Source organism: Lipotes vexillifer, unplaced genomic scaffold (genome assembly GCF_000442215.2).
Source record: "Lipotes vexillifer unplaced genomic scaffold, Lipotes_vexillifer_v1.1 scaffold241, whole genome shotgun sequence".
Taxonomy (NCBI): domain Eukaryota; kingdom Metazoa; phylum Chordata; class Mammalia; order Artiodactyla; family Lipotidae; genus Lipotes; species Lipotes vexillifer.
This window is the reverse complement of record NW_006784922.1, coordinates 6229408-6240801: the sequence shown is the minus strand read 5'-3', so window position 1 is coordinate 6240801 and position 11394 is coordinate 6229408. Positions and strand designations below refer to the sequence as shown.

Sequence of the window (11394 nt, the reverse complement as noted above, 5' to 3'; positions counted from 1 at the left end):
GGTTGCGGAGCACAGGCTCCGGACGCGCAGGCTCAGCGGCCATGGCTCACGGCCCCAGCCGCTCCGCGGCATGTGGGATCTTCCCGGACCGGGGCACGAACCCGCGTCCCCTGCACCGGCAGGCGGACTCTCAACCACTGCGCCACCAGGGAAGCCCCAGCCGAGTCTACCAATTTTTAACTAAAGAGGTTATCTTTTCTAATTAGGTTTCACACTATCCAAACACTGTTTTGTTTTTAACTTTTAATACCTTTCTTATTGTCTCAAATGAGACTGCTCTGTAGAAAATAATTATCATTTGCATGAATGCTTCCAAAAGTCTTTAAATGAAAAATCACCAGGTGTAGAGGGAGTTTCCAAGGTAACTTCATCAGTAATTACTTCCTCTTTCATTCATTAGTCATCTTACTTTTCAATCAAGAGTGCTGGAGAAAAGTCAACAAGTTATTCATTATTACCAGCGAGCTTTGCAGATAAGAGTTGGCTAATGTTATTAGGCAATCATAAATGGTGGATTTGGGGTTTTTTTTGTTCAGGTCTTATTTAGCATTAGGTTGCTAATCAAGGGTTAAAAGTCAGGTAATCGTAAGACAGGGTCACTTACATAGACCACAGCATTTCTTTTATGATACATTTTTATTATTTTGAAATGATTATACACAGAACTGAAAATATTCTTATGAATATTTTCTTATGGGCTTCTTATGAGCAGTTTTTTAATTCAAGAATCACACATTAAAAAGAGCTTCTTTGTCTTCATATGTGGCAGATTTAAATTTCTCTAATTTTACTCTGTATAAATTGCTTTCTACCCCTCTGAGAAACAATGAAAAGGTGAATAGAGCTGGGAAAATGAAGATTGAGTTTTACTGCAACTAGTGCTGTGGTCTTAAAGGAAGAAGTGATTCATTTCTCATCTACCTAGACAATGCTTAGGCAGTAATTAAGGGCTAAGAATTTAGAATCCACTGCCATGTCTTTGAAGCCTTCTTAGAGTATTGAGAACCTTAGGACTGATGATTCTAGCACTAGCTAATAGTAGAGCTCACCAGTATTTCTGGGTTCCACTGTTAAGTCACAGACATGAATAAATTGGGGAAACAAAGACATATGCAGGAAGGTGAATCTGAGAGCATTTGGTAAAATGCCGAAGCATTTACTCTAGGAAAGTGGCAACAGTGCCATAATTTTATTTTTCCCTGATGAGCTATCCACTTTCAAATAAATGTTAACTCAAATTCTAAGAAAAAAGATGTGAAGGGCATCACATGAATTTAACTAAATTATTTGCCAACTTAGCAAATAATTTAAAGACCATTTTTTGAAAATTTCTAAGATGAGCTCCTGCATAATGGTTCACTTTGATTTAATCTGCTCAAAATGCCCCAGATTATTCCAAGGTTCACAAACTTGAATGCCTTCAGGAACTATAAAAGTAAGACTATAGAATGTGGTAAGGACTCTGAAAGTGAAGAAGATTTGACATAATTTTTTTTAATGTTGTGACCAAGCAAAATGTATATGTAAGTTGAACTGGCCTAATTCATTAGTTTATAACCTCAAGCCTATCTTTTTTTAAATTTACTGAAGACTTTCAAAAGTTTTTTTTATAAGATTTTAGATGAAACCTGAATTTCATAATTAAATCAAATGTCTGTATTTTGTGAGTTCCACTGAGAGTGTTTCTACACATGGCACTAACTGTGTGTTGTATGTAGTGAATATTTGTCACTCAACTAAAAATCACATATTCTTTTTTGCCCCTTTAATTTTTGATCAAGAACCTGCTTTAACTTCAAGACTGGATACATAATTACCATTTAATAACCAGTGCTTTATTGTAGTTTCTCTGCCAGTTTTTTTTAAAACCCTGTTTTTTGTTGATATTTGCTCTTTTCTAACATTGTGTTTAATTTTTGAGTTTCATTAATTCATTATAAGACAGGAAATACTAAGATTTAAATCTATACTTGTTATGGACGTACTTTGGATCATCCTTCAAGGAAAGAGAGTTTTTTGTTTGTTTGTTTTTAACATCTTTATTGGAGTATAATTGCTTTACAATGGTGTGTTAGTTTCTGCTTTATAACAAAATCAATCAGCTATACATATACATATATCCCCGTATCTCCTCCCTCTTGTGTCTGCATATTTTTTTTTTTAGATTCCATATATATGTGTTAGCATACGGTATTTGTCTTTCTCTTTCTGACTTACTTCACTCTGTATGACAGACTCTAGGTCCATCCACCTCACTGCAAATAACTCAATTTCGTTTCTTTTTATGGCTGAGTACTATTCCATTGTATATATGTGCCACATCTTCTTTGAAGTAATGAGATAGTTTTATGTTACAAATTTGGCTTTCTCAGTTTGTGTTTAAAAATCTGCAGTATGACAAACTGTGCTTTATAGTAATTTTCTTTGCCTCCACAGGATGATAGTATTTCTTACCAACTACTATCCCCTCTTGCTGATTGTTTACCCTCTTTTGAAAATAGGAAGAAAACTGGTACTTTAAATACCAGCTTGGGATGTTTTTATTTTTAATGGAGGGTTGTTCTTTACCCACCCTCTACTGTCTCATCCCCTAGAAAACCATAGCATCTGTAAAAACTAAGCTTTAAAGGGCTTTTGTACATATGGAAGTTTGAGCATATAATAAGCAAATAAGCTGGCTACATATCTAGGCGAATTAAGAACACTTTTTTTTTTGATCACTCCAAATTTATGTTTATTTTAACTTGTTTACTTTTTACTATTAACTGAGTATAACTTTTTAAAAAAATTTTTATTAGGGTATAAAATTTTTATTGGGGTATATAGTTCATTTACAGTGTTGTGAAGAACACTTTTTAAAAAGTGTTTCAGGGGCTTCCCTGGTGGCGCAGTGGTTGACAGTCCACCTGCCGATGCAGGGGACACGGGTTCGTGCCCCGGTCCGGGAAGATCCCACATGCCACGGAGAGGGCTGGGCCCGTGAGCCATGACTGCTGAGCCTGCGCATCCGGAGCCTGTGCTCCGCAATGGGAGAGGACACAACAGTGAGAGGCCCGCGTACCACAAAAAAAAAAAAAAAGTGTTTCAGGATTCCTTTGAGAGTGTATTTCCTCTTTATTAAGACTTGGTCTCACTTGAAATGAAAATAAAAGAGAGAGAGAGAAAGAGAGCACCAATTGGTGTTAAAATTGAGCTTAGAGTCTTGAAAGATTGTGAAAAAAACTGTTTCCTGTGTGTCATTTTCAGAACACCTTTTTATCCCCTGCAGATTGTACTTAATTTTAATGTTTTCCTGGTTAAAAGTAAGAGTGAAAGAGGTTTGAAACACTTCCCCATTCACTCCCCCACCCACATCATTGATGTGTAGCTGGTTAATGTTCTGTTTGAAATAGTCGGACTTGGAATACCCATGGGATGTTTCTAATAAAGCATGACATTCCAGGTTTATGATGCTGGGCTTATAATTAAGAATAGGGAAAATTATTTTTGAGCAAAATGAAGTCTGCGGCCATCTATTTAATATAACATTGTTTAATGGCCTCAGTTCTTGAAACTTTACATATTCAAAAATACCACTTACTTGAAGAGTTTGGTGAGACGTTAATACTATGTGCCAGAACCTGTGTCAAGCACCCACAAAACTTAACATGATACATAACTTAACATGATACATAAGAGCCTAAACTTCAAGGAGTTTGGATAGGAGTGCTATAAACTTATAAGTGAATAAACATAATTCATGATAAATACAAGGTGCTATGAGAGAAACAGGGTGACCTGTACTTCTTTTCTGAGAAAGATGACATTTAAGCTAAGACCAAAATGAGAAAGGCACTAAATTTTTTTTTTTTTTTTTTTTTTTTTTTTGCGGTACGCGGGCCTCTCACTGTTGTGGCCTCTCCCGGAGCACGGGTTCTGGACGCGCAGGCTCAGCGGCCATGGCTCACGGGCCCAGCCACTCTGCGGCATGTGGGATCTTCCCAGACTGGGGCACGAACCATGTCCCCTGCATCGGCAGGCGGACTCTCAACCACTGCACCACCAGGGAAGCCCAGGCACTAAATTTGATATGAATGATATAGCTAGTTAATTAGTAGTTAGGTGGTACATTTTTACATACATTAACGAATACCACATATTGTGCACTGGCCATTTAGATCAATAGTCTAAAGATTTGAGTTTTGAGTTGAATGAACATCTTAATAGACTATAAAGAAACAGTCTTCTGGGATTCATTTTCTGAAATGTTTTATGAGTTTGTATGATTTTTACTTCTATATTTTTGTCTTTATTTTGATGTGGTCAAATGTCAATCTTTTTTTTTTAACATCTTTATTGGATTATAATTGCTTTACAGTGGTGTGTTAGTTTCTGCTTTATAACAAAGTGAATCAGTTATACATATACATATGTTCCCATATCTCTTCCCTCTTGCGTCTCCCTCCCTCACACCCTCCCTATCCCACCCCTCTAGGTGGTCACAAAGCACCGAGTTGATTTGTCTTTATTTTGATGTGGTCAAATGTCAATCTTAACAAAAAATTGAAAAAGATTTTTTAATTAGAATGTCCTATCCCCGCTAGACTAGGTTTAATTTTCACTTTTTCTAGTTTTCTCTTGCTTAATTTTTGTCGAACTATTTGATACATATGCAGCTTGATATTTGAAATGAATTTGTAAACTAAATTTCTTTTTTCCCAGATAGTGAACCAGTTGTCCTAGCACCTTATAATGTTGATTTGATTTTGCTACATCCTAATAATTTTTTTAAATTATCTAACATGTCAGTATGGTCTTGTATTAATAAGCCAATTAGTTGATTATGGACTTAAATGTTTTACTACATGTTATGTCCAGTTTTTTATCATTGTTTCCTATTAATTTCTATAGCTTATTTTTATTTATTTGTTTTTCTAGATAAACTTTAGATACATTCTGTCATGTTCCGAGAACAAATACTAGTTTTGGTTGGAATTCTATAAACCTACACATTAACTGACACTTTCATAATTTTTACAAAGAATTAATATTACTTAAAGGGCCACTTACTGAACTTCAGTGGCCTGTGATTATGACCAAGGAATAAAGTTAACAAAAATCCTTTTGGCATAAAATTATTGTTTCATATTCAGAATGGTGCATCTAAATTCTTGTCCCTATCAGACTAACATTGGTTAATATTTTGTTGATATTGTCTACAGTGAAGTCATTCAAGATTATTTTAAAGCCTTATTCTTGTAATATACCGTAAGCTTTGAAATTATTTTATTTTCTACTTTTTGTATAATGAGCCATATTTCATTTGCATTTAATTTTTATAATTCATTAGGTTGTAAATAAAAGCAAAATTGTTCTTTCTTTTTGTCATATATAAAATTCTTTTTGTTATATCCTAACATTTTTATTAGTAAATCATTGCTGTGTAATAATCTTAGGAAATACTTAATATTATATTGTTTAGGAAGTATTTAGATTATATTTTATACTAGTATAAAATTGATGAATACCATACATTCAACTTGCGAATACTGGCATAAAATGATATTAATATTTTCTTTCTTTCTTTCTTTCTTTTTTTTCCTACTTTCCCAATTCACAGTGATGCGGTTGACTAAGCCTACTTTATTCACCAATATTCCAGTAACATGTGAAGAGAAAGACTTGCCTGGTATGACACATGCTTTATCCTACTTGCACCTAGGGAAAAGTTGAAACCTGGATTACCTTACCTTGGAATAAGCCTAACCTTGCCAATCTTATGCTAACTCTTTGCTGCATTATTTGTTGCCTGTTTTTGTACATGTGAATGGTGGCCATCTGAGTAATAGGTCTCAGTCACAATCTATACATCAAAATACTATTGATATCCCGTGGCAACTAGAGACTTTTTTAGTAAAAATACATTCCTCGTAATGACACTATTAAAATTTCATTTATCCTTAGATGTTCCATCAATGCTTGTTAGCATTCCCTTTATTTAAAAATCATTGGAGCTTTCTATATATCTCATGACCTACATTTTCCTTTGTTCCTGAAGTGTTCATTTTCTGTAGAAACAGAATTTTTTTGGAGTGCATTTGTTGAAGATTAGAAATTATATTTTTTAATATAATTTTTGTTATGAGATTTTCTTTTAAAATATCTCTCCCAGCTGTTTCTTCACATAAATAAAAGTTATTTACAAGGTAGGTGTTAGAATTTGATGTTTTTGTCTTTCTACAGGAGACCTCTTTAACCAGCTCATGAGAGATGATCCTTCAACTGTAAATGGTGCAGAGATTTTAATGTTGGGAGAAATGTTGACTTTACCACAGAATTTTGGGTAAGAATGATATGTTCACATTAGAAACACAACAACACTCTGAAGCCATTACAAATCATGTTTTCAAAAAGTAACTATGGGATGGGAAAATGCTCATGATACATGTATGTGGCTGAAAACAAAAAAAAGTTTTACCAAAATTATACTATGTGATTCTGTTTTGTTTTTCTTTAATTAAAAAAATAAGATGCACACCAAAATATTAACAGTGGTTCCTAGGGTGGTAGAATTTTAACTTTCTTCTTTAGATCTTATTATATTTTTTAATGCCTACATATTCCTTTTATTTTAACTGATTTAATTTCAGTGTCTTTCAGAAGCAGCTCTTTTATTCACCACCACAGCCCTTTACCAACTTAAGTTATTGGACTTGTCAGCTCATTAGGAGTTCTAAATATTTTATTCCTTGTCTTGCTCTTAGCTATTCTCTTACTCTAGATTATTACTGAGGTAGAAGTCCCTGGTTCCATTCTGTTTGCAACTGAGACAATTTGAGACCAAAAGGAATTTTTCAGGTTTTTTCAAAAGGTTTACAGAATGTGGTCATTGACTGGTGTCTTGAAAGCTTAGAAATATATTCATGTAAAAAACGTATTCATATTGGGCTTCCCTGGTGGCGCAGTGGTTGAGAGTCCGCCTGCCGATGCAGGGGACACGGGTTCGTGCCCCGGTCTGGGAAGATCCCACATGCCGCGGAGCGGCTGAGCCCGTGAGCCATGGCCGCTGAGCCTGTGCATCCGGAGCCTGTGCTCCGCAGAGGGAGAGGCCACAACAGTGAGAGGCCCGCATACCGCAAAAAAAAAAAAAAAAGTGTTCATATTAAAATATTTTTATAAATTTATCTACATATATTTGTATGTTTATATGCATTATATATATAACATATACTTATAAAGTAATGCCACTAGTCATTATTTTTATTAGAATGACTTAGAAAAATAAAAATAAAATAAATTGGTAAAAAATACTCTGAGATCAATAACTTGGTCTCTTCTAGATTCGGGGCATAAGTTATTTCAAAAAGTGCCTTTCTCTAGCCTCCTCAGTATCAAATCTTCAGACTCTTAACATGGATCTGATTTCAATGACATTTTTAGGAGGGCTGGCAGTTTTGGCAGTAGTTGAGGGTCAAGATATATAGCATGTTTTATAGATTAAATCTGTATTTTTAATTGCACTAGGTAATGAGTGAGCAGCCTAGTATAAACAAAGAAATATTGAAATAGTATTTCACCTGATCTCTATCCTTTAGTAATTTCTCCATTTGACGTTCTCAGTGGTGCACAAATAGAAGATTTATGATAAAAGTTGAATGGATTTCTGCCTAAAAATTTATTTTATTTCACAGGAATATATTTTTGGGAGAGACCTTTTCCAGTTATATCAGCGTTCATAATGATAGCAATCAAGTTGTAAAAGATATATTGGTTAAAGTAAGTGGCATTCTTATTTGGGAGAATTTTTTTTAACTTTTTGATTTCTCTTCTTATGTTTTGAACCTTCATTAAAATGCCTGCTTGATACTGGACTTTTTAATTGTCATTAATAACAAGTATTAATTGAACACCTAAAGTTCTAAGATGTGCTGTGCACAGAATCATTTTTCCTTATCCTCATATTTGTGATAGCTTGGATGAGAAAATGTACCAAAGGTAAATAACACTTTAAATTTTTGTTAATAATTTGTGATTAACATAATAAAATTTGAAAGAGGAGGAAAGATCACTGGGGATTGCATCATTCAAGAAGGCTTATTGAAGGAGAGGGAGCACAAGAGGATCTCGAAAGAACAGCAGGATTTAGAAGAAAAGACAAAGAGGGACAAGGTAATCGGAAGCAGAGACATAGGAATACGTAATGTGTTCTTGTAGCAGTGAACAGAATTCACTTAGTAAGAGTAGGTAAGGTTGTAGAGATATGTAGTAGCCATACAGTGGAGCATCTTAAAAGCAAGACTAAGGCTAAGGTTATTTTAAGACAGTGTGCAGTCAGTGGAGACCTTTGAGCAGAGGTATTCAGGCTATGTTGGAAGACTGTCATGAAAGCATTGTATGGGATGGTTTGTAGGAAATAGGCCAATTAGAATATTCTTGCAGTTTTGAGAAATCAAGAGAGAGAATATGCTAGCTCAGTTAAACAACTGGAAATTTATTCCCAAAAAGAAAGGACATAAAAAAAGAAAAAAATCATGGTATGTTGTTGAGAAGTGATCAAACCTGTCTTCCAGTGGTGAGTTTAGGTCACTAGAGCATCGCCTATGGAAGGGAAAGGGAAGTCCAGTTAGAATGAGATTGAAAAATGATCAGCAAGTACTAGAATTGAAAAGGATCTCAGAGAGAAAATATTCCAAGTTCCGTATATGACCCAACTTCCAGAAACTGGATGCAAATTTTTGCATACATGTACATATGTTTATCACTCTATGGTTAGGGTTTCTGCCTTTCATTAGATCAGGAGTTGGCAAACTACAGCGTGCAGGCCAAATTTGATCCATTGCCTGTTTTTGCAAGACAGTATGAAGCTATGCTAAGAATGAGCTAAGAAAGGTTTTACATTTTTAAATGATTGAAAAGAAACAAAAGCTTATTTTGTGATGTGAAAATTATATAAAATTCAAATTTCAGTCCGTAAGTAAAATTTTATTGACACATAGCCACACTCATCCGTTTATGTATTATCTGTGGCAGATTTCAAGCTACAACATCAGAATTGTGTAGTTGCAACAAACTGTATGACCTGCAAAGTCTAAAATATTTGCTCTCTGGCCTTTTAAAGGAAAAGTTTGCTGACCTCTGCATTTGATTATGAAAAGGACTGACTTTCAGAACTTCGAGAATGTATACTTTTTTCCTGTCATACAGTTCGTATTCAGTAAATGTTGAGCTTATTTTTGTAAGATGAATAAATCAGCAAATATGTGTAATTTAAGTCAATGTTAAAAAGAACAAATGTTACCATAGTGTATTTCTTATAAAATATGTGATTATACTTCTGTGGGCTCTGCTCAGTTTTAATTTCTATAAAGGCAGTGGTGTCTGGCATAATAACAGAGATAGCTGATGTTTATTCAGCAGTACAGTGCCCACCAAGAGTCTTCTTACTCTTAACTAAGAACTAGCATTTTGTTTATCATTTTACAAACTCCAATTACATATAAACTGGCTCTTCTTTGCCTGCTTTTCTTTAGTTCCCCTTAGTAAATTTTCATTCAAATCTATATTTCCTTGGGTGCTTTATAATTATCTCCAAACGTTTTTTTGAGGGTATTTAATTCACTTTGAATATTGTGTTGCAGTTTTCTTCTGTTTCACTATTGGTTTTGTGTGGCAGTTTGGATCAGTGAATTGTTTAAATTATCATTGTGTGGTCTTTTTTAATAGTATTTTTGTATGGATTAAGACTCTTGCTAGCTTTGCATTCTGTGAAATGCAGTTTGGGGTGCTTTGATATTCTTAGTTCAAGAATACTCTCTTAGAGCCTTGCAAGCAAAGTGTCGTTTCTTTTGGGAGGGTGGTGGAAAAAGAAAGGGTTGAGTGTTCCTCAGTTTTTCTCTTTCTTTTAAGTGACAGCATCCTCAATTTCCTCCTCCTGCTTCATTTTCTCTTCACTGACAGTGTCCAAAAGGTTCTTCTCCTTTTTAACTCTCTTCTTCCCCTGAATTGTTATCTTGCCAGAATTGCCTCTTCACCATTAAACATACTGTTATGTCTCCTGTAGGCTGTGCTCTCATCTTCCAGTAATGCACTTTCTCAGTGTTTTGACACTTAGGATAGACTTTGTCTTTCTGGCAGTACTTTTCATCATTCTTAGGCCTGTCTCTACCTTCCTTTTCTCTCTTAAGCTCAATTTTTCATGAACTTCTCTTGTTCTTTGCAAAGGCTTATGATGAAAGCATGAGAAATAGCTTGCAGAAATTTGAAGTTTAGACATTTGCTGCTCTCTAGCTATACTAACACTGAGTTTGTATAGTTTTTAAATTTTATTTATTTATTTGAGGATGACTCAGGAGATTCAGTTACTCTACTGCCATTACTTCAGCTACTCAGAATTCTGCTCTCAAAAGTTTAATTTTTTATAGCTCTTGGAATTTTGGAATGTGGAAAAGAGATTATGAATCTGTACTCTTTTAATTCCTTTACTGACATCTTAGTGTTGTTTTTGAGAATAAAAATGCTATATAATCTATCATGTTTAACTGCAAACCACTAGGGGGTTTTTTGTTTGTTTTTTAATTGAAAAATAATTTTCAGTGGTAAGTCTGAAAACCTTAGCATGCTACCAAAAAATGAAGTGTTCTATAAACAAAAGACAGCGTAGTGTACTATAAATAAAAAAATAGTACGGACTTCCCTGGTGGTGCAGTGATTGGGAGTCCGCCTGCCAATTCAGGGGACACAGGTTCGAGCTCTGGTCTGGGAAGATCCCACATGCTGGGGAGCAAGCAAGTCTGCGAGCCACAACTACTGAGCCCACATGCCACAACTACTGAAGCCCACGCGCCTAGATCCCGTGCTCCGCAACAAGAGAAGCCACTGCAATGAGTAGCCCGCACACCACAACGAAGAGTAGCCCCCACTCGCCGCAACTAGAGAAAGCCCACGCACAACAAAGACCCAACGCAGCCAAAAATAAATTTATTTTTTAAAAAATAACTTTAGGGCTTCCCTGGTGGCACAGTGGTTGAGAGTCCACCTGCCGATGCAGGGGACATGGGTTCGTGCCCCGGTCCAGTAAGATCCCACATGCCGCAGAGCGGCTGGGTCCGTGAGCCATAGCCGCTGGGCCTGTGCGTCCGGAGCCTGTGCTCCACAACGGGAGAGGCCACAACAGTGAGAGGCCCGCGTACCGCAAAATAAATAAATAACTTTAATGATCTGTACTGTACCATTGGTGGTTTATTTTTATTTTATTTATTTATTTTTGTCTGCATCAGGTCTTAGTTGCAGCTTGCAGCCTTCTCTCTAGTTACATTGCATGGGCTCCAGAGTGCACAGGCTCTGTAGTTGGGGCACGCAGGCTCAGTAACCCCGCAGCATGTGGGATCTTAGTCCCCTGACCAGGTATCAAACTGG

The 11394-nt window shown here is 35.7% G+C and overlaps 1 protein-coding gene across 3 annotated transcripts in view; it reads left to right on the top strand.

The window, feature by feature from the left end:
• TRAPPC13 (trafficking protein particle complex subunit 13) overlaps positions 1-11394 on the top strand; it is a 34489-nt gene that overhangs the window by 5395 nt on the left and 17700 nt on the right. For 2 of the 3 annotated variants that reach the window (XM_007457105.1, XM_007457104.1), the window contains exons 2-4: positions 5600-5668; positions 6223-6322; positions 7671-7755. In XM_007457105.1, the coding sequence (XP_007457167.1) occupies positions 5600-5668; positions 6223-6322; positions 7671-7755 (254 nt within the window). Of the gene's footprint in view, positions 1-5599; positions 5669-6222; positions 6323-7670; positions 7756-11394 lie in introns of those variants that run through there. The other variant, XM_007457106.1, reaches the window with a different exon arrangement.